The sequence below is a fragment of the Melopsittacus undulatus genome, chromosome 4 (genome assembly GCF_012275295.1).
Source record: "Melopsittacus undulatus isolate bMelUnd1 chromosome 4, bMelUnd1.mat.Z, whole genome shotgun sequence".
Lineage (NCBI taxonomy): Eukaryota > Metazoa > Chordata > Aves > Psittaciformes > Psittaculidae > Melopsittacus > Melopsittacus undulatus.
The window spans coordinates 33871634-33893923 of NC_047530.1; the positions used below are offsets into that span (position 1 = coordinate 33871634).

Genomic DNA, 22290 nt, shown 5'->3' on the forward strand with positions numbered 1-22290 from the left:
AATTATGAGACAGCATTTTTGTATCAATGGTATCAGTATACCAAACTCCAGTATATCAAACATCATAGACTGCTGTCCATAGAAGAGGGTCATGGTAAGAGCTACACACTTCAAAGGGAGACTGACATCAGGCAACACATTAGAAAGGGCATATAAGTCAATAAGTCAATGTCTTAGATATGCTTTTATCTGAGGTTGCTGAAATCCATATTCCAGGGAAATACTCTGTACCCCACTGAGGTGGTGGTGGGGGACAAAGGGTTGGGAGTGGTGTGAGGTAGACCCCACAGTCAAGTTGAATTTATGACCCTGAAAAAGAAAGAATTAAGATTCATTTGACTAATGAAAGCACATGAACAAAAGCATGAAAAAGCACATGAAAGCAAACATGAATATGATTCTGTAATTTGATGGCTAAATACTCTTGTGGGATAGAGGATACCTTGGTAAAAGGTATCCTCCTACTACTTTTCACAGAACACTTTTCACTTGGAAAAAGGTCTGGCATTTCCCTGAAGTATTTCAGAAATAAAAACCCAGTAACATCCAAGGCTTTGGGAAGAACATTTTATTGCTAAGCATATCTTTAAACAAAATGCTAATAAGAAAAGAAAAAGAATCAAAAAGGAAGAAAAAGAAAGGGAAAGAAAGCAATAACATCACGACAACTCAAATAAAAATTCTAAAGGTTGTCCATAAAGCAACAGGGATATGGTAGAAGCCCACATACAGAAGTGCACATGTTTCCAAAAACTGTCCAATAGAAACTTACACAAAAAAAGGAAAGTGTAAATCTTTGTCCCTTAACTTAAAAAAGGAAAGCAAAAAGGAAAGGAAGAAAGAAAGCAGGAAATCATTTCACAAGACTCCAAGACTCCAAGAACAGCAATCTTTTACAGACATCAAGATATAATCAACTTTGTTTAGTTTCGGCCAGTTAAGTCATCTAAAATCGTGCTTTCATACCTTTTTAAAACCTGTCTTTTTTTTTTTCTTTTTAGTATAAAAAATAAAAAAGGAAAAAAAAGCTCAACCTCGCACACGCGCACCACACACACGCACACATACACGCACTGAAAATATCTGTTAACATGAAAGCGTCTTCTCTAAATGTTTGAGAAGGCTGTTTCTTTGAATTTAAGTTCCCATGTGCGTGTGTGCATTTGATGACACTTCTTCAAAGTCAAATATTCATGCGATTTATAAACACCAGCAAGAGTAGATTTCTAAACCTAAACAGCTGATTATTTTTCATCCGTATACAGAAAAATTGTACATTTCTGATATTCCAGAGTCTCCATCCTGGTTTTTGTTGTTTCCTTTCTGTCTCTCTCTCCCTCAGTTGCTTATTTGAACATTATAGGCATGGCCGTCAAACTGCCTGGCTATTGTTCTGTACAGTAAGATAATCCTTTTCACAATAACTGGGAAAATTTAGAAACCAACCAAGCAAACTAACTAATAAGTTCAATAAAAACAGAAGACATTCCCAATTTAAACATAAAACAGTATATACACCATCAGGGTATCCATAAAGAAATTATACTAGCAAAAAAAAAAAAAAGTAGTAAAATATGTAAACAAAATTTCAGATTTTTGTGGGTTTTTTGACACAGGTAACTGTGACAAAGCTAAAACACACACTCTTCACATTTTAAGGTTTGATTTTGTTGTCTGTTTTGTTTTACTTTGTTCTTCAAGAACATTCTCATTCCACATTAAAACCATAACAGAACTTCTATTCCAGTCGTCCCGTCAAACATACCATGATAAATATATCTGTGTGTATATATATATAATATTATTAAATTACTTTGTCTTTATTATTTTTGTGTGTCACAGCAGCTTCATTTATTTTCTTTTATATAAAAGAGAAGGAAAAGGGAGAATAGGGCAAATGGAAAGACAGAGATGATCTGAAATGTCAAGCTACAAAATTAAAATATTACATACGAAAACCATTTTATGTCAAAAAAACTATGTATTTTTCATTCTTTAGCAAGCATTTAGCTTTTCTGACATTTATGGGTCTTGTCACAAGTTGAACTCCAGTGGTGTCTTTCTGATCTCTTTATTAAACAGATTTATTATTATTTTTTGCATGCATTGCAATCAGTCACAGAACCAGAACCCACAGGAAGGCTCCTTTATTTTAGCATGGTATATTCAGCTCTGAATGGTTAACCATTTTTTAAGCATTCTATTTTGAATCTTCAAATCCCTTAACCGTAGTTTGGCTGTGCTAATGCATACTAAGCGATATTCTCAAATAAAGCCAATGACTGATCAGAACAGACCCAAACCCATCTACTCTTCAGTTTAATTGCAAATACTGGAGCCAGATCCAAGGGAACCAGCTTTCCATGATCATTTTCTTTAGCACCACCCATCAGACACTTTCACTGTGTTGTTAGCAAACAACTTACTGCAAGACAATGGATTCTAGAGACAACACAACCAGATATGCAGAGTAAACACCATGGGTAGCTTTTGAGTTCATATATGGCAATAGTCTCTTTATTTATTATGGATTTTTTGTTCCGAGATTTCTTCTCAGGTCATGTCCTGGTTCACCTTCACCCTGTTCCTCTCCACCCTTTCCTCCCACAACCCTAAGAAATGAAAAACACCAAACAGAAAACAACCAAGAAACAAAACAAAACAAAACAAAAAAACCAACAGTCTCCAAAATCATTTATTCCCCTCCTCCAATCTCGAAAAGTTGTATGTATTCTGGACATGGCCAGATCAGTTTGTTCAACATTTTTCTATTGTTTAATAATTGCATTTTTTCTTTTTCCTTCTTTTTTTTTTTTTAATAAGTAAACTGAAAAATTATCGATACAGTCAGGTATCACGAACATTGTTAAAGACTCACTTGGAGATATGAAACAAGTAAGCCATGAAGTCTTCTACCTTTGCAGAAAGTTCAACGGAGGAGGAGATTTGGAGACGTCCAAGTTCACTAACAGGGCAGAGCTGTGTGCGCCATCTCCAAAATGCTAAGTGTGCTTTATAATACATTAGGGCAGAGTTTGCTGACTCCAAGCGATGACTGAGACATTAACAGTCACTGCTGCTATTTTTTTTCCCAATACTTTTTCCCACAAACGATATCTCCCAATCATCTTGTTCGCTGCAATGGTTCTGATATTTCAGTTAAATCTGATTAAGTATTTATATATTTATATATAAATAAGTATTCTTTTTTACACATAATACTCTTTGTCCTTGTTTTTCTGTTTCTTGTGGCCACTCTTTGAGCTCTGCTGCTTCTCCTTCACGATCGTGCCGTTGCTCTGGGCTGAGTTGCTGATGTAGTTCCGCGTCTCGTCCACCTGATAGGACCCCTCGTCCCTGTTCCTGTACTTGTACATGGCATACAGAAGGATGAGGATGCAGAGGGCGGCAGCAGCCACTATGCCGACGACCATCCCCGTTGTGCTGCTTGACTCACGGACCACCTCTGAGGCCCCCGGAACCCGTCTGATTCCTGGCTCCGTGGGGTTTGCTGTGGGCACATTACGGAACATGGGGGAAGTGATTAGCGGGCTCTTCAGCTTTGTGCTGTCTAGCTCATAGGCAGTGGGCAACGGAAGCAAGACTATGTCAGGCTGGGGTTTGAGCTCACGGTTATTCATTTTGCCGGCTGGCAATTTGGGAACCATCCCAGTCGAGGACGAAGCTGTGGAGCGGATCAGCTCAGGGGACAAAGACGTGGTAGTAGTCCTACCAATTTCGGAGACTTTGTTAGGTCTAAAGTCCTTGGATTCCCACTTGGGTGCGTGTGCTTTGTAGCCACCTTCGAAGATGGAAGTGGAAAGACTCTTATCTGTTACCAAGGAGAAGGTGGTGTAAAAATCTTCATCATCAGTAGGGGGTAGGTTAGAGTCAAAGGTTTCCCCTGAGCCATACCCAGATATCACCAAGCCATCATCATCACAACCATCGCTGCCTTGGTCCGACAAGCAAGGTAACCCCGCCTCAGAGGTCATGGACAGGGAATCTTTGGTGGTCTCAATAATGGTGAGGAGGGGGCGAAAGGTAGGGGGAAGTGTAATGAAAGGTGCACGAGTAGCAATAGGAGGGATATCTAAAGGGTCTTCTACAAGTAGAGGGATAACTAATTCACCTCCTGGGATGGAAAAGAGAAAAAAAAGAAGATTAATATATTTTAATGACAAAACACACCATTTTCAATTCATTTAACTCAAGGGTGGCGAGGGCAAGAGAGGATTTGGACACTAACGGATTTGGTTTCTTGCCCTAGCTACACTACTGACATACTTTCCTGAGTATGCCCTTCATTATTCCCTCCCACCCTGCTTTTATACTGGTAAACTCCATGTTCCATTTCCTATCTCTTTTAGCCTATGCCACCTATACAAAGTGAAATACTCTGAATTTCTTGGGACCCAAAGTTTTTGGTTTTTGAAGATACTCTCAAGTGACTCTGGGAACATCAATGCTTAGTAGTGATCTTTCTTAAGCATTTTGTTACAAGACTGTTTAAATGAATCATATTAGACTTCCATAGAGCAATGTTCTCCTACATGTTTTTTACCACACATCTTGCCAATTTTTCTCCTCTGATTACTTTAATTTACAATAACATGTGTATTCTTCTCTGCCATTCAAGTCTGCTCACCTTCTGTAGTAGTTTGTAAGGCCGTTTCCTAAAGCCCTTCCCATTCGTCCATTTCTTCTTGTTTCTTTGCTTTTGAATTGTGGGAAAATTCATGCAAGAGAGGGATGGAATAAGAACCAAGTACTTACTGGGGTCCAGGAAGGTACAGAGCTCTACTCAATGCTTGTTCATCTCTTTTTAATCTTTCTTTACCATTCCATTCAACATTAGGGGTGTCACTTCCTTTTGATCTTTTGAGGCTACTAATGCCATACTATCTTCGTCTTCAGTTCTTCTTGATATTCTTTTACTATGACTTGATTTAAAATCGAGATATACTTCATTGTTATTGATGATACAACTGAATAAGGACTCGACCCGAATTAGCACTTTCCAGGAGGATACGGCAGAAGTTGTCTTCACACCTACTGTTACTTCTAGATATGCAGATAGCTGTGAACCATGCTATTTTTTCCTAAAATGATGGCTATCTGCCTACAGAGGACTGAAATTGAAGTGGACTTATGGTCTATTCCTGAAGTAGAAACCAAAGCTATAGCTGTAACATTTGTACTTTAACACTGTATAAGCTGCAACTAAAACCAGAAAATCAGTGCATAATTTCTAAGATTTGGTTTCTGAGCAGCAATATTTCTGTTTTTTGGGTAGTAGTCCTGTTTTGTCTACATATTGTAATATGACTGTACTACTTTCGAGCTTATGAGTAATTAACACTCCACTGTTTTGTTCTGATGTGGAGACATAATTAATTTATCTAATTACTTTAGTTCAGATTATGCAGTTGTCTGCTGACATACAGGTGGCCAACACTTTTTTTAAAATGAGTTGTATTGCTTTTGAAAGTTTGTGTATGAATTCTCCCTTGTAGTTTTTCCTTGGGTAGCCACTTAAGTTAGCTGCTTGAAGTATAAACTGCAGAGTTCATCTGATACCATGAGTAGTCATCTAGATTTGTTGGAAGGAGTGCAACTCAGTAAGAAGTATTTTTAATGCGTGGGAAATTTTTATTTATACTCACCTTTGCATAAGGAAAAATATGCAAAAGGTATTTTAACTTCTAAAGAAATCATTCTGGCTTTTTCTTATGTATTAATAACTGCTAATGAACAGTTTGGTATTGTTACAATGCTGAATGGCATTGGGGTCTAAATTTTGCTCTCTCCTATGTACACTATGCATTGCATGCACTGTTTCCCATTGGATACTGTCAGTAATATCCATGGAAGTTCTATAAAGAATATGGTCTAAAATCATAATCCCTTCTAAATATATTTGGAGAGCAACATATTTGAACAAATTACATATTGAATTTAGCTATATACTGAAAAAAATACTTTTCAGTTAGATTAAATCTGGATAGCTGAACTAGTGATATGGCTTATACTTATCCTTAATGAGAAACTAAGTGGTGACACAATTTAATCAACTGAAACAGTCAGATTCCTCTCAGAGGTACCACGGTAGAAATTAGGCCACAATAAGAATGTGGTACTTTGCATATTTTCAGGCAAAGCTGGTTTTAAGCTAAGACATAAAGTGCCGATTTTAATATGTTGTTTAGTTTTCCAAGCTTCCTCAGCATGTTCATGCTACTTTTTGTTACTGGATAGAGGATGAAGAAATAACTATCATATGTGTAAAATAATGCCAATCTCTTAAAACTAAGTATCTTAAAAAAAAAAAAAAAAAAAGCAGAACGTGTAGTCTGTCAAATGGCTACATGGCATTTTGTGCTTATGCCTCTGAACTCTGTGCAATGCAGAAACTAGAGCATGTAATATGATTTATACATAACCAAAAGCCCTATCTATAGCTAGGGGAGGGCATCTATAATCTATTCAAACAGGTGGTCTCAGGATAAACTTGGAGTATGCCTCAGAGGGAAAGATAATCTGTTAGTTTGGCTGAAAATGACCAAAAATATAACATTTAAGCGTGCATTGCATCAAATTGCCTGAGTGGGGAATTCAAGTGCCAGCAAATCAGAGATATACATTCCCTTTAATGATTTTTTACAATCAGTGTTGTGCTGTTAAAAAGTAGTATTCATCTGTAATTTTAATTCACCATCTGTGACACCCAATTAGAAAAAAAAACAGTTTGGCAGTTTTTAATTGCTCATCTAGAGCTTTGAAGTGCCTTTGCTCTTAAAATCTATAATATTGGCACATAGGATCAGTATGCAGTTGATCTGCCAACCAGTGGGGCAATACTTTGAGCAGTTTTCATCCAAAGATAAATTCTTTTGGTCATATAAATAATTAATTTTCTTGAAGGACTCAGAAGTATCTCGTATTTAATATGAAGATCTTTCTTTTGCTCCATGAACTCTTGTCTTTAAAACAAGGTCATAGTTCTACAGTTTTTGTTACAGTTCAGGAGTTGAGCCAAGGAGCAAGACTACTGCAGCTATAAATATGATCATGGTCTTCCTGAAATTTTAACAGAAGTTGATAGAGTTGCTACAGTAAGTGAGGTATCACATAAGTGATGGACAGAGGGTTGGGTGCTTTTCGATTCCAGCAAGTCTGTTGGATGGAAGACAGAATCAGGACTGAGTTTTACAAAGCTTTATCTCATAATGTGTGTGAGAAGAGAAATAACTTTCACACCAGGAAGATGGGATTAACTTTGATTCCCTACACAATTATTTAATCTCATCTCTAGTTTTATTCTAATTGTCCAATGATCCATACTAAAGAATTAAAGACACTGTTAAAGGTCCTTCACTAGGAATAACTACTCCATCAAGGAGTTAACTTGTTACATCTACTTAAGACAACATACTTTTGGGTAGTATTAGCGAGATGGATGTAGAGGTGTCAGTTTTTTATTTTTCTTTTTGTCTGTAAAAAAACCCTGTAAAACTGAAGAAAAAGCTGTGTGGGAGAAGGTAACTCAGAAGCGGTACTCTAGGTATCAAGTCTTGATTCTGTTTTTTAGGTATGTTAGGTATGTATGCAAAACTCAAACTAGAAGTTGTAGGTCTAATAGCACGCTGAAACAATGCTTCCCAGGGTATGTGATTTATAGAGGAACTAAAACATCCTTTAAAATGGCATGATGAAAATGCCACTCAGTCTAAATGAAATATGTTATTTAAGGATAACAGGGAATGTAAATTCTAAAAAGCTCCCAGGAATCGGTGAGAAACATGACCACCAATATCTATGGAGGGGAGCAAGCGCAAACTTTCATATCACATCTGAAAACTTGTTATGGGTACTACATTTCTACGCACAAGAGACACGAGGGGGAGTCTGATGACAAGCAGATGATAAGTGTGTATTCGGGGGAAATCATCTTTCACAAAACAACAGGCATGACAGGAAGCTGCCTAGAGCCAGTGGCCTTTTGATGGAGAAGTGGTGCCTCCTGCCCAGGGACAAGGTTTAAAGGTATCCACTGGAAGATTTAAAAGACAAAGTATCAATTGGTTGCCAAAAATATCTCATGTGGTATTTGGATCTCAAAAGGTCTGTTGTGGCAGGCAAGTGCTTTCAAGATTTAGATTTCTAGAAAAAGCTTAAGAGAAGCCCCTGAAAAAATATACATGGCAATTTGGAAGGGAAATACATTTGAGACAGTTTTTATGTTTGGATTTTCCTATCTGAAGTTTTTATCTTCTCACAGTGCCTACCATTTTTTCAATCATAAAATTAACACTTTGCAGCCTTGAATAAAACTTATCGTTTTAATTTCCAAATTGTTCTGTTTAAAAAATAAAATGAAAAGACTGCCACTTAGTTTGCACCTTAGCTTCAAAACAAATATTCGTATGAGACTTATATTTTATTTGTGGAAGGTATGGACTGTTTCCTGGTAGTTACAGGTTTCTTCCCACCTTTCTTATGTTGGCTGTTAAACATCAGTTACTAGCATTCACTGGTATGCTGCAAATTCAGGATTACTTTAGCAATCTAAAGATTTCACAAGGATTTTCCAGATTGATTTTTCACCTACTTCATGCTTTCTCTTCTAGGCAGGAAATAGATATTTCCCAAACAGAAATATGGGTTTTAAAAAGCTTCTGCTGACAACACAATGCCAAAGAATTAAACAAAAGGGAAACAGATAAATGGTTTCCTCTGCAATTGCAAAATTAGTTTGCCCATCAATGGTTACTTGCAAAAAAACTACTGAACAGCAAACTGGAAGCAGCACTGAAAGAATGGAGTTCTGTGAGGTGTGAAACCCTGTACAGAGCAGCCCAGTGTTCTGCTTGGCCTTCTCATTCCACGAAGTAAACACAGTGCTCATATATTCCTTAAAAGTTAGCCTTTAAATCTAGCACATACACTATTTTCAAGAAGTTGTGCTTTTCTATAAACTACCAAGATCATTGGGGATATAAAAGGTCTACTGTAGCCTTGGAGCTGCCCTGCTTTTTGCTTTATGAGCTTATTTATAGCTACATAAGTCATACCTCTGGGGCTGATCTCCGGCAGGAGTTCTCTGCCACTAGAAAAAACAGCGTGTTAAAAATTTAATAGAAGCCTTATGAACTGTGAAGATGTTGTGGGTGAGTCATCAATGCAGAGGGCAACAAAAAAAAAGCAACAAAAAAAAAAAACCAGAAGACAAAAACCCACACCAAACAACCTGAAAAACTAGCAGATGTTGGCTTTCATCTTTGGAGCCACAGCTACTTTGTTGGAGTCTCAGGCATCAAACTGATACAGGACAAAAGGCACAGAACAATGAAGCCTGAAAGTTCTCCTGATGATGATAAGGGACAATCCCTTATTGTGCCTCTCTTTTCCAGCTGTAGTTGAAAAGCTTTTAAATACCAACCATGAAGTCTGCACGACACATCCATTTCTGTAGGCATGTGAAATTCTGCATCCAAAGTTTGTCACTTTTGTTTTATTCTTATGCTATTCCTCTGAAGCTTGACTCTAACTTCCAGTCTGAAATACTTGTCACAGAAAATAATTCCTTACCTTTTTCCCCTCTGTACCAACTCAATAATTCCTTATTAAACGACTGAGTTAATAAACTTCAGTCTAATGGTGTTTTAGTTAATTCTCCTTTAGTCCTCTGAGGATAAAAAGGGGAAATTATTCAGAACATAGTCCCAGATTCACAGGAAAGTTGATGATATCATGAAACCTAGTAGATGAACATTCTTAATATTTTTTTTACTCTTTGCACTCTGCTTTAATTGCAATTGACAGTCAGTAGTATGGAGGAAAAAATTATTTCCACAATGGAATACTGCAACTTTTAATCTCAAATACCTCTTTCTTCTTTCAGAGAATATAAAGTTCTCAAAGCGATTATATAAAACTGTATGTCTTCTGGTGGAGTTGATTGCAAAGCATTTCGTAAGCCCTACAAACTACATTAAAAGATATTACTTATTGCAGTCCTCCCTAATACATGGCTCATGAACAACAGAAAGGTACAGAGTTTGACAGGTCATGAATCCCATGTTAATGCTGGGCTGTGTTTCACTGATGTAAATTCTTGATCATCGCCTTCATGTAGTTTCAGTGAAAGGGTCATGAATAGCTTCCAGAGAGGACATAACATCTTGTCTGCAGTCAGGATGCTAGAGCAAACCCAAGTATTTCGGTGCCTAGACACTAAGCTTCTATAAATCAATTGAAAAATGCCCTCGTCCACCTTCCATCATTACCTTAAACTTACTGCTTCCTACTCAGCACAATTTTTTGTTCTGCTTCCAGAATCAGTTTTTCAAAGGACCTGAGAGTTGAACCTTAAATACCTACTGAGCACAGCACTACTATGCAAGAATAGTGAATACATATGTGCTTGTAGGGAAGTACAGCTTTTTCTTACTTTTAGTCATTGCTTTTTAAAGAATTTAATCCAAATCTCTTTTGAAGCAAGGAAATTTTAGCGGTTCAGGATGTGAGTCTCAGTAGGAAAGTGTCTGCCAAATATACCATTTCTGGATGATTTTACCAAGTCTGTTGCTAGTCATAATATGATAGGTGCATTTACCTGGCAAGAGTACACTTGAGAGTATCATTTAGACTGGACATCAGGCAGATAGTCAGCAATAAAGAAAACTAATAGAAATAAAATACTTTTTTGGGAATAAAGTCAGACTGATGTAGAGCTGCAGTAGGAAGACCCTGAAAGCTACCAAAATGCTAAAGAAGTCTCATTGTTTTTTATTTAACGTGAAGGCTACACCACCAGGCTACACACAATTTAAGTAGCATGAAAGAAAGTAGCATTACTGGTGAGTCCTTTTGGGAAGGGGAAAGGGGAAAGAAAGCTCTACAAAGGGACCAAGAAAGAATAGGAGCAAACAACACAGGTTCCTTCACCCCCTCCTGTGCACATTACAATTTGGTAATCGACAATATACAAAGAGCGCATAACATAAAGGCAAATACAAAATGATTAAAAATAAATAAATGAACTTCTACATTTTTCTTAAAACAAAACCATATACTAGAAAATAAAAATGCCACAGCAACAAGGTCAGAAAAAGGAAAAAAACGTAACAAGTCATTCACTTTATCAGCAAAAGAAAGATAAAAACTTATAAAAACTGAAAAAAGATGAAAACCAAAAACATTATTTCCATTTAAAAAATAAAGAATCAAAAATACATAAAAATGTTTAGAAAGCATACCACATTGATTTCATAACAGTCAACTTACATCAACAAATTGCCCGCATGTTTTTTGGCATGAAAGGAAAAATTTACAAAAGAAAGTTGTGTAAGAATGCTCTTGGACAAGTAGCATTGCCACATTCTTGTAACTCGCTTTTTTTCATTGTTGTTTCTTAAAAACTTTTTTAGCAAAATGTTTATTATTTCTTTTTTAATATAATTGTTTTACAACAAAGGGCGATACAGGGAGGCAACAACACATACATCCACACCACATAACATGAAAAGAAAAAAATCTTGCACCTTAACAAATTTGAACTTTTTTTTTCTGCTGTTTTTGGTTGTATTTTTTTTTTTATCTTATGTAAAGTTATTAGCGTATTACAGTTGAAAAATCCTGTACATTTTATAGAATTTACTTTTGCTTGTTTGTATATCTACATATATAATGTTTTTTGAAAAGCAAAGTGTGTTGCTTTTTTGCCTTTTTGGTCAATTTGATATATATTTTTTTAAACATTTTCTTTTTTTTCTACAATTTTTGTGTGTGTGTGTTTTAAGGAATGGATGACTGCACATAAAATTTTAACAATGCTAAAGAAAGGGGTGGTGGAGGGGAACTTACTGGAAGAAAAAATGTCTAGGGTGGATGGAGTGGGAGTGTAAAAATCTATGAGTGTACTACACAGGAGATGAAGATGATGGGAGTGAATGTGTAAGTCAGTTGCCATGTCCATGTAAGGGCGGTACGGAGTGATCTAGCAGCATTAGAGCTTCTGGCTGTAAGGAAGGGATGGGCAATATACAAAAACAAATGAGCATATTCATGCCCATCAACAAAAAGAAAGAACAGAACTCTAACATTGACAATCTCACAAACCCTAAGCTGCAACTTCTTCATCATGCAAGTTACAAAAAATTAATAATTATAGTATTAATATTTACATTTTCATTAAAGGTTCTCAAATTATAAAAACAGTTATAACTTTTCCCTACTAAAATTAGCAGTAAAAATACATAAATGAATAATAATAATAATAATAGAGTAAAACAAAGAACACAGAAACTAGTTTTATGCATTGGAATAAGAACAACTTCATCTGTAGCTACCCACAGCCTCCATCTTCTAATAATAATTTTTCTGAAGTCCACCAAATTGATATCAGTATGATCAATAATTTGAGACAATCATTCCTTGAGCAAATCACTCTTTTGAATGTAATGACTGTGTGGCACACCCCTTCGCCACTCTCAAATTAGACTGCTTTTATATTTAGACTCTCTGGAGAATCTAAAAAATACAGCTGTAGGATTCTGCCAGTGAAGTAGTTCCGTATTTAAAGAGGGAAATAGAGGGAGAAATTGCAGAAAACAATTCATAACTCTTTTGTTTTGTTTGTTTTTTTCATTATTAGATTGGAACAAACCAAATTGCTAAGATAGAAGTTCAACCATTGAAAATAAATACATCAAAATATAACTATGTAGAGATATACTAAAAAAAAAAGCAAAAAATGAAAAAGAGTACTTTGTTCCCAGGAGGAAGGGAGGTAAATAACAATTGTGGGGTTTTAAAATTTTATTTTAAAAGAAAAAGTTATTCCACACACTTTTAAAGATGAACAAACCAGATGCACACAGTGAAAGGAACAGACAAAGCAGTCCAGGGACACTTTCACAATTTGGATATTTTTTTTTGTTAAAAATCAGATTCTCTTCTCTTCCCTCCCCCTCCCATTTAAATATGTCTTCAATTGTTGGCCAAAAATCACACCACCCTCCAGTGTTGCTTTTTTTTTTAATAGATCTTTTTTTCAAATAATTTCTTTTTAAAATAAACATGGAGAGGAAAAAAAAAAAGGACATGAAGTCTGGATGTACGTCATAAATAGACATAGAAAAAGATAGAAGAAATTGGCTGAGATCGACAAATGGGTTATATAATAGCTTAATTTTACTGTAGGATGTTAATAATAATGCATGCTTAAAGTAAGTTGCATTTAGGGAAAGTAGAAAAACAAAACAGCAAGCAAGGGTTTCAGGGGTGGGCAGGCGGGGCGGGGGAGGGAGGGAGAAGGGAGCAGGGGTGCAACATCCATGCCTTTCCAAAAAGGGCAAAGCACATTCCAGCAGGTTCTCTGCATTTCTGGGGGAGGTCAGAACGGGAAAAGGGTGAGGAGAAATTGTAAGCTATGCTAGGACACAATTTTCGCCCTGACTGTGACATTGCGTATGGATCAAACACTCAGAACTCCAGACTCCAGCCCTTATTCTGGCCCTAACTCTCCAGGGTATTCATGAAATAAGTGGCATTTACTTTTCTGCCTAGTCAGACTGGACTAACTCCTGCAAGCAGTTAACTCAATATTTATCTTAAGTTGTGAGCAGTTATTCAGATGTGGTATCCATGATTAGTGCTGGGAGTTCACCGCAGTGTTTGGTACTAAGGCTGTATGATTTTGAATAGGCAAACCTGCCACTGCTAGCATCAAGACTGAGACTAGTTTATTTTATGCTACAAAAGGATTTAAAGTTCAAGAAGATACTACTAATCAATTCAATGTGAATCTTTACTAAAACTGGATCCCAAACACTTCATGTTATAGAGGGGTCATCAGTTTCCTCTGAATTCCCTAGGCATCATATATGACGGTCATATTTTTCTTGTATAAAGACCATTACCCCGACATAAGGATCCTTCTAGAAGAAACTTGGGACCTCAGCAAAACAATATATTCTGTCTGATGTTTTAGGAGAGGGTAAATAATACATATAAAGCTTTGGACCCTGTCCATGATGAATTTCTCCAGGAGATGGCAAAAGTAGGCTGTAAGTAGGCTGCATGTACCCTAGCTTTCCAGCGAGATCATTTTATAAACCATTATAAAAGGTCATGATATCACCAATTAGTGAAAGTGGCTATCTAGAGCTTGAATTTCTAGGAAGAATGGGGCTATCCACCCTGTAGGTGTGGCCAGGGATACTTTTGTATAAATACAATAACAAACAGATAAAATGTTTTGGTACTTATTAACATGAGGAACAGTAGCACCTCTAAAGCCACTCAGAGATCAGTATTAGTTCTAGGGAATGTCAAATAAGCATAAACCCCACAAAAAATAAAGTAGCCCATACTGTTTTTAGATGCTTTTTCTGGAAAGTGTCTAGTTCTGAGAGGAGTTAGATACGAAGATTCAGCTCCTGTTTCAGAAGTGATGAGGTTGCACTGACTACCAGCACAGTGCATCTGCAGCTGGAATGTACCATGCCTTTGCTGGAAGACTTCACTGTACGTATCTCCTACAACCCTTTGGAAAACATGTTAGGAAAGGAAGAGGTCCAACCAAAGAAGAGGAAACCTGGTTAGGGTAATCTCAGGGACAGAACATGCAGGTTGCAGGAAGGAAAACATTAGAAATACGTTAACACTGAACACAGGAAATTTTGGGGGTTCATTTGTGGATCAGAAAAGATTTGCTAGGAATAGAAAAAAAAAGTAAATGACAGAAATGATGCCTTTGTAGTCCTCTGTGGAGATTTTTATTTGGCAAGGTTTCAAGGCTAGTGTCCCTGGACACCACACCCTACCAGGATTCTGAGCCTCTGGTTTAATTGTACTTTGGGAGTTTCACAAAGAGGCATTTAAGCTTTGAATTTTAATAGGTTTTGTCATGACTTGCAGCTGGATTTTCAGAGTAGTGAAATATTCCCCTTCAGCACATTAGAACTGAGTGCCTTCTCTTTAATGCAAAACAGTCTGTAAAGCATGGGTCTGGTTGTCAACTGTGCAGTCTATGTCAGGCCGCTCTAGCAAATACTTAACACCCTATTTGATGATAAATGCTTCACTCATTGCATGGGGGTCTGGAAAAATCTTTTACTGGCTAAAAGATCAAAAGAACTAAAGAACCACAGCCGGAGTCAGCCACAGTTAAAGAAATGACAAGATTTTGTAAAGGAAATCTTAATGTTAGACTTACAAGAGGATTTGAAGGGTGCTAAGCAACCTTATTTACTTGGTCAGTACAGAGGTGCTTGAACAGTAGCAGAGTTCTTTGGAAAATATGGGTCCAGCAATTTCTGCTAAGGCTAGAAAAATCTTCTCCAGTTTTTTAAAAAATCTGTTAATAGTCAAAATTAGATGTCCTAATTTGAAAATTGGATTCAAAGTGTTTCCACATGAAGCTACACAGACAAGATTTTATTACTTAACATTTAGCAAATTATTCCTCAGAAAAACAAAGATAACCATTAGTAAAACCATACCAAAGTATATCAAAGTATAACCATTGCACCCTTTTATTTTTATTTTCAAAAACTTCAATTAGATTGAAGAGCTGGGAATAGAGGCATCTGTACCATCAAGGCTTACAAGATTCTTGTTTGAAGGATTAATAGCCAGCTTTCTCAAATTAAAAAATCCACATTTTAAAAGGGAGACAAAAAGCCACTTGCTCAGCAGCTATAATTATGAAGTTGTATTTTCTCATTTCTTGTTTTCAACTTGCATTTTAAAATGTTGATGGTGAAGATAGTGCATATTTCAGCATGTGTTAAAGAGCAAGATGATAGATGGCAGCTTCGGATCTAGGCCTGCATTACTGTCCCCAGACTCATGCTAACCTCTGGAACTTCCATGTCTAGTCCCCAGGCTCCATTAACCTGACAATTTCTCTCTTCTCTAACACACTGAACCCCACATGATTTGAGTTCTCTGCACTCCAACACAACTCTAGCAATGTATCTTATTATTAACCAGCTGCACCGGATGCTTCTTCTGACTTAGAAGTCCAGCTATACTCTTGATGTACTTCAAATGTCCAAGATTCCTGGCTGGCCTGATCATGCATTCCTACTTATTTGTGATATTTTTCTTTCTGTATTTCTTTGCACCATAGTTGTGAAACAAGAATGAAGTTAGGAAAAATTCTTTTTTGTTTTGTTGTGTTGTGTGTGCACTTTGACATAATTAGAATGGGACCCAAGACTTTCAGTGCTAAAAGGAAGCATGCATTTCACTACTGCACAGTCTGGGTTCCCTAACTGCTGTTACCTTTCTAAGTTTACCTTATATATCAGGCAGCACCCTTTCAGAGTCATTTAAGGCCATGCGCATTGGACAAGGATACTACTGACACATACTTCTAAGCAGCTGATATTACCAAAATGCCAGTGAAAAGAAACAAATGGAGAATTTCCAGTGGACTGGAAAGTGTTCATTTTTCTGTAAAAAATTTACCTACAAAATAGGGAAAAAGGTATTGTTAGGTATGCATCTGCTTTTAGCTTCAAGATGTGTTGGCAGCATTTTCTCCTCTGGCTAGAATATTTTAGTAGCAGAAATATATGTTAAATAGATAAAAGAGAAAAAAAGTCCTGCAAAAATCTCCACTTCAGGAATATACCAATACACCAAGGAAGATAAGGATCTTCCCAATCCTCCCCAGTGATTTCACCTTTAAATATATACACAAACACAGACTAAGAGACTTCATTCTCTCCCTCCCTTTAAAACTGGCTAAGTTAACTTTATGGTTGTTAAAAAGTTAGTGAATTCACCTCTTCTTAATATAAATGCTATATGCTAGAAATGCTAGATCCAGGAAGAAATCTTCTCAAGAAGTAGCAATGCAGCATGGCTTTTGTGACTGTCCACAACCCAATAATTTTCTGGAATATGGAAAAAATGGCAGAAAATTAGCAGAAGAAAGGGGAGATTGTTCCAAAGGCTGAAGTCCCCAGAAAGAGAAGGCAGGTGATGGATTCTGACAAGAATCTGGGAAACTTGGTGTTTCTAGATGGTCTTTCCTGCTTGTAGTAGCTCCCAAGATGACCTGTTTATTCTTGCATGCTTTTAACTTTTCTCAGAGCAGTATTTTTCAGATATCCAGCCAAATCAATGCTTAGCAGACCACAAATAAGAAATAGCTTATAGGTTAATAGGAGTAAAATACTAATTTTCAAGGAAACCCCCTATTCCTACCCCCACATCAGAATAAAAAACTTTTATATTTGGTTAGCTGGTCCACTACAAAACTCAGAGAGATAGCAATAGCCTAAGGAGATAATTTTTTATATTACTTTCCTTGCACCAGCTGTTTGTACTGGGAAAAAGCTCTTTCATTCTAAGCCTACAGGCACATTTTAAGCTCAGAAATAAAAAAAAGCTAATCTATAGCAAGAATGTCCACATGAGGACCACTGACAAAGTCCCATATGCCATCCTGTTTGTTTTTGTGTGTAAGAGTTAATTAATGGGACTTCCTTATAGCAATGAACTAGAAAACTATGAAATATAAAAGCACATTTACAGATCTCAGAGCTAAAGAAATCATAGGGGTAAACCACGATGGCTCTCTGAAGCAAAGAATTTTTCAGGTGTTTGCCATAAGCTTATTATCATTTCACATTCCTCCAAATCAAAGAGTATTTTGATGCTTCCAGTGCTAAGCAACCCATCCAATACCACTGGCCTGAAAGTATTCTTCTCATGCATCTCTACTCAACCGTCTCTCTCCTAGGAGAAGGATCTGATATGTTTTTTTGAAAGAGTGAAGACTGACCTTTGCAGTCAGCCCAGCAAAGGCTTTTTTATGTAAAGCTTAAACTTAATCCTAAAACTCAGTCACATGGGAAGAAGTCTTTCCGAATCCTGAGGGATTTTGCAACCACAAATCAGATCCTCATACTGACAAACTCAGTAGCAGAACTCCATCCAATAATTTGAATGGAAGCAGGGATAGTTTACTGCCTTCAGTCTAAACCCATGCAGCAAATGCTTCCTGCTGACTTATGGTATACTAAAATGCACTTGAGTTTTTCCTTATCTGCAAAGAAAGAACAGCAAGGTTATCTGAAGTGTCTCCTAGTTTCTTTAGTGTATACTGCTATGAAGCAGCCTGGTAAAAATACATGTCATCAGCTTGTCCAAATGCTAGTGAATACCCCATGGCTACCAAATTCCTCCTTTGTAGTTGTATCTCAAGAAAACTTACACTGTCATGCCATTTAATATTAATTTCATAGAATGCACCTAGGAAACACATCAAGGTAACTCTCAAATATGCTAAGAGATCACAAGCCACTTACGCATATGAAACTGATGTCTTAGAAAACATACTGAGGGTAATTTCATGGGAAAATTGAAGAATTTATTAAATACTTAGGCTCAAGACCGATTTGAATGTCCAGATCCTAACAGACACCTGCAATGTGTGTCTAAGTAAGGAAGGTATGCCATACTGAGATACTTGATAGAAATACTGCCTACTTGGCTGGCATATAAGGTGCAGCTAAATCATAACCATGTGAAGATCTGGATACTTCACAAATGCTGTTTTGTACCTAACCTTACTGTTAACTCCACTCTATGGAAGTTGTACAGCCAAGTTAATATGCATAACAGTTATTCCTATGATCTCTTCCACTCATATGTAATTACTCATAAATATATTTTCATATTGGATTCTTCAAGAGGGCAATTCTGGTGAACTTTAGAAGTAGATGGGACCCATTTGCAGTTCAGATTTTTAATCACTTGCGTGCTAAGCTACATTTGCCATTTTTGAAAGATCCTACAAAGTAATTTAATTCATCCCTCAGCTAGCATAAGCATATTTTACATTCTCAAAGCCTGTAGCTAGTCCAGCTGCAAGTGACTCAGTGGATGGAACTTCCTCCCTTGCTTTGTGAGAGCAGAATCCAAAGCATAGTAGATTCACTGTCAAAAGGTTTCTTTTGCAAAGAACTTATACTTCTCTGATGGCATAGTAATCCTAGTTCTGCCCCCAATAATCCCTCTTCTAGTATTTCCTGTTCCTCTTACAGACATAAATCAGTGCTGGGAAGAATCTGCATCGGCAGATGGTATCTAGAGGGGGCTGCTGTGTTTTTATCTTGGAACTGTAAACAGAAAAAAACAAAGCAAAACCACACAAACAAAAATGTTGTCCACTTCTTGGATGGCTGAATAATACAGGATCATACCAGGCATTACTTATCACTCTGGAAGATATTCAAGATCTAAAGCATTCCACTTTATAAGTTTATGATAATGTTACTCTTCTTTGGGTTTTGGATGTCAAAGTATGTGCTAGCTGCTGTGGATTTCAATTAATGTTATTCCCATATCAAAACCAAAAGAAAACAAGCTAAAAAAAAAAAAGATAGTTTCCACAGTGAAGTTAAACGCTGACAGTGCAAAATGCTACTTGGGATTTAACTAGCCTGGACAGAACCCTGAAGAATGCAGAGAAAAATACCTATGTACCAGCAGTGGCAGTTAAAATGAATTAGACAGGAGTTAATTGATTTTTTTCTCTGTATTTTTCCTCATGCTACAGGTCTTTGGGATTTCAGAATTGAGGACAAGCTCTCCAGTCTCCTTCTCAGCGAAGAACAAATCAAAATAGTCCCTAGAATCAATACAAGGGTTGTCTCACAACCATACTGAAAAACATAGGCCAAGTTCTCCACCAGCAAACAGCTGTTGTTTGATATTCTAGGGCTTTGTTTAATACCTGGTTAACTGTAGAGGAAAAATGTTATATAAGAGGCTTACTAATGAGAAGATCACTACCATGTAGACTGCTAACAAGTTCTACCACATTACCATTGGGAAGTGGCAGAAAGTCTTCAGTAGAAATCCTGATATTGAGTAAACATAAATAAATACAGCCACAACTCTTCCTCTGAAAATGAAAAAAGGAATGCCAACTTTTTCAGCAGTATATTAGGTGGTGTTCTGTCACACCAGTTCAGAGGATGTGATATGCTCTTTCATTTTGTACTAATGTTTAAATGCACCAGATTCCCCTTGAGACCTCAAACAGAGACTTGGAGACAGAATGGCAATGACTATTAATCCGTGCTTTGATGTTAATTCTCCTACTAGGCAGCACTTGTAACTGCATCAGAAATACAATAGAACCAACTAATGTATGAACTATCTAGCTCTGAAGCACTGCGGGGGAGCCCTTTGTATAGGAGCTTTCAACATGTGAGCTTGTTCTTGTCTATCATTTGGAAAAGGCAAGAGAGGATAGTGCCATGATTCGAGCATTCTGGGATGGATTTTTGGCAGGACTTCTTGTTTGTTTGTTTTTATGGGCAAGTTTAATACTAGCTGGGAAGCGGAGAAGCATAGAGAGAGGGGACTGTTTTTTGTAGATTTGCTTTTGAAAGTTCAGGATTACAGCTGTGAAAGGCTGCTGCAGGCAAGTTTGAATCCTCTTTTTCAACATAGTGAATGACTGGAATAAACTCTACTGTGATTCAGAAGCCAAAGCTTTAAGCTGTTTATCAGAGGTTGCATTATAGGAAGAAAGTGGCTGGAAAGGGTATTTGCTCTGTTTTCATAACAGATTGGATTAGAAGAGGAATAGATCTCATTCCAAAAGTTAACCTACTTTAATATCAATGATACTAATATCTGGTGCCCTCAACATAAGAAGGACATGGACCTGTTCAAGCAGGTCCAGAGAAGGGCCACAAAGATGATCAGAGGGCTGGAGCACCTCTTCTGTGAAGATAGGATAAGAGTGTTGGTCTTGTTCAGCCTAGAGAATAGAAGTCTCAGGGGAACTCTCAGGGGAAAACTTATAGCAGCCTTCCAGTACCTAAAGGGGGCCTACAAGTAAGCTGGAGGGACTTTTGGCGAGGGCACTTTGTGATAGGACAAGGGGGAACGGCTTTAGAAGTAAAGAGAGTAGACTTAGATTAGATGTTAGGAAGAAAATCACTATGAGAGTGATGAGGCACTGGAAATTTTGCCCAGAGAAGTTGTGGATGCTCCATTCCTGGCAGTGTTCAAGGCCAGGCTGAATGGGTCCTTGAGCAACCTGGTCTAGTGAAAGATGTCTCTGCCCATGGCAGAGATGCTGGAATGATCTTTAGATGATCTTTAATGTCCCTTCCAAACCACACAATGGTTCTACAATTCTATAATAATAATATTTGTGTGTATTTCATAAGCACAGGTAAAGAGAGTATGTCCTTGAATAAAAGTGATGAGCTGGAAACCAGAATTCTTCAGGTCATTCAGATTTTAAGGACTTTTTGAAGAAAAATTCAGGATGACTGACATCTGCTACTAATTAATGCCGCTCAGCTAATTGGTAAAGTAGGTGGCCTTGGTATCTTTTTGCCCTTATATTCGCACCATGATGAGATAATGTATATCTCACTATCACAAATGTTTTTCTGCTTTTTTAAACACAGTTACTATTCATAGACCAGAGCAGGTCAGATTGCTGTGGAATCACTAAAAAAATATGTAGTCATGCATATGTTTTGTATATGACTCCTTACTGTATTGCCTGAAATATTTGTATTTAAATTTTAGGGTTATTGTTAGAAAATCAGCTAAAAGATGACTCTGCAAAGCTATTAACCACCATATCTGAGCTTCATGGTTTATTAATTTACAGGAGCACAACAATCATGAATACCTGTGAAATGGCAGTTAACTGCAGATCAAGCCTAATAGGATGGAAGGTTAATTAAAAGAAGCTTAAAAAAATCTTATCATATTAGGCTTTCCTCTGCTATGAAGTAAGATGTTATATGGTTAGTTTTAACAGGAAAGTCTATTACTGCTCATAGACTCTAGTTTCCTTTATCTGTATGAGCCACAAAATTTTCTCATCCAGATTTTTTTTAATGAATTAATTATTTCTATTCATATTCTTATTCTAATTGATGGTCTTAAGCACAATCAAAACAGTGATAGAACTGGAAATACTATGTTAAAGAACAAACAATTTATTTGGGTAATTCTGCTATTGGCAAAACTTGCAGCTTTATACTTTGTGAATGAATTAAAAAGGTGTTCAAATTCTAAACTTAGTGCTCTGAGATTTACTGACTTATTAGGGTATCAATGAACAGTACTGTTCTGAAGTTAGAAGAAAGGGTTCATCTTCAAAAGACTCATAAACATTTGAGCCAATCTGCATCCTTCCCTGCCTTTTGCAAAAGGACACTAAACATAGACAAGCACATAGACCAACATTAAGTGTGAGAAGAAATGTTAGATTTGCCTGTTATT

General features: G+C 36.9%; 1 protein-coding gene across 12 annotated transcripts in view; it reads right to left on the minus strand.

Annotated features, from left to right (window-relative positions):
- Positions 1-551: 551 nt before the first annotated feature.
- NRXN3 (neurexin 3) overlaps positions 552-22290 on the minus strand; it is a 962180-nt gene continuing 940441 nt past the window's right edge. For 7 of the 12 annotated variants that reach the window (XM_031048775.2, XM_005148863.3, XM_005148868.3 and 4 more), the window contains one exon: positions 552-3511. In XM_031048775.2, coding sequence (XP_030904635.1) covers positions 3210-3511 — 302 coding nt within the window. In that variant the 3' untranslated portion in view covers positions 552-3209. Of the gene's footprint in view, positions 4136-22290 lie in introns of all 12 variants that reach the window. The other 5 variants (XM_005148869.3, XM_031048776.2, XM_005148864.3 and 2 more) reach the window with 2 other exon arrangements.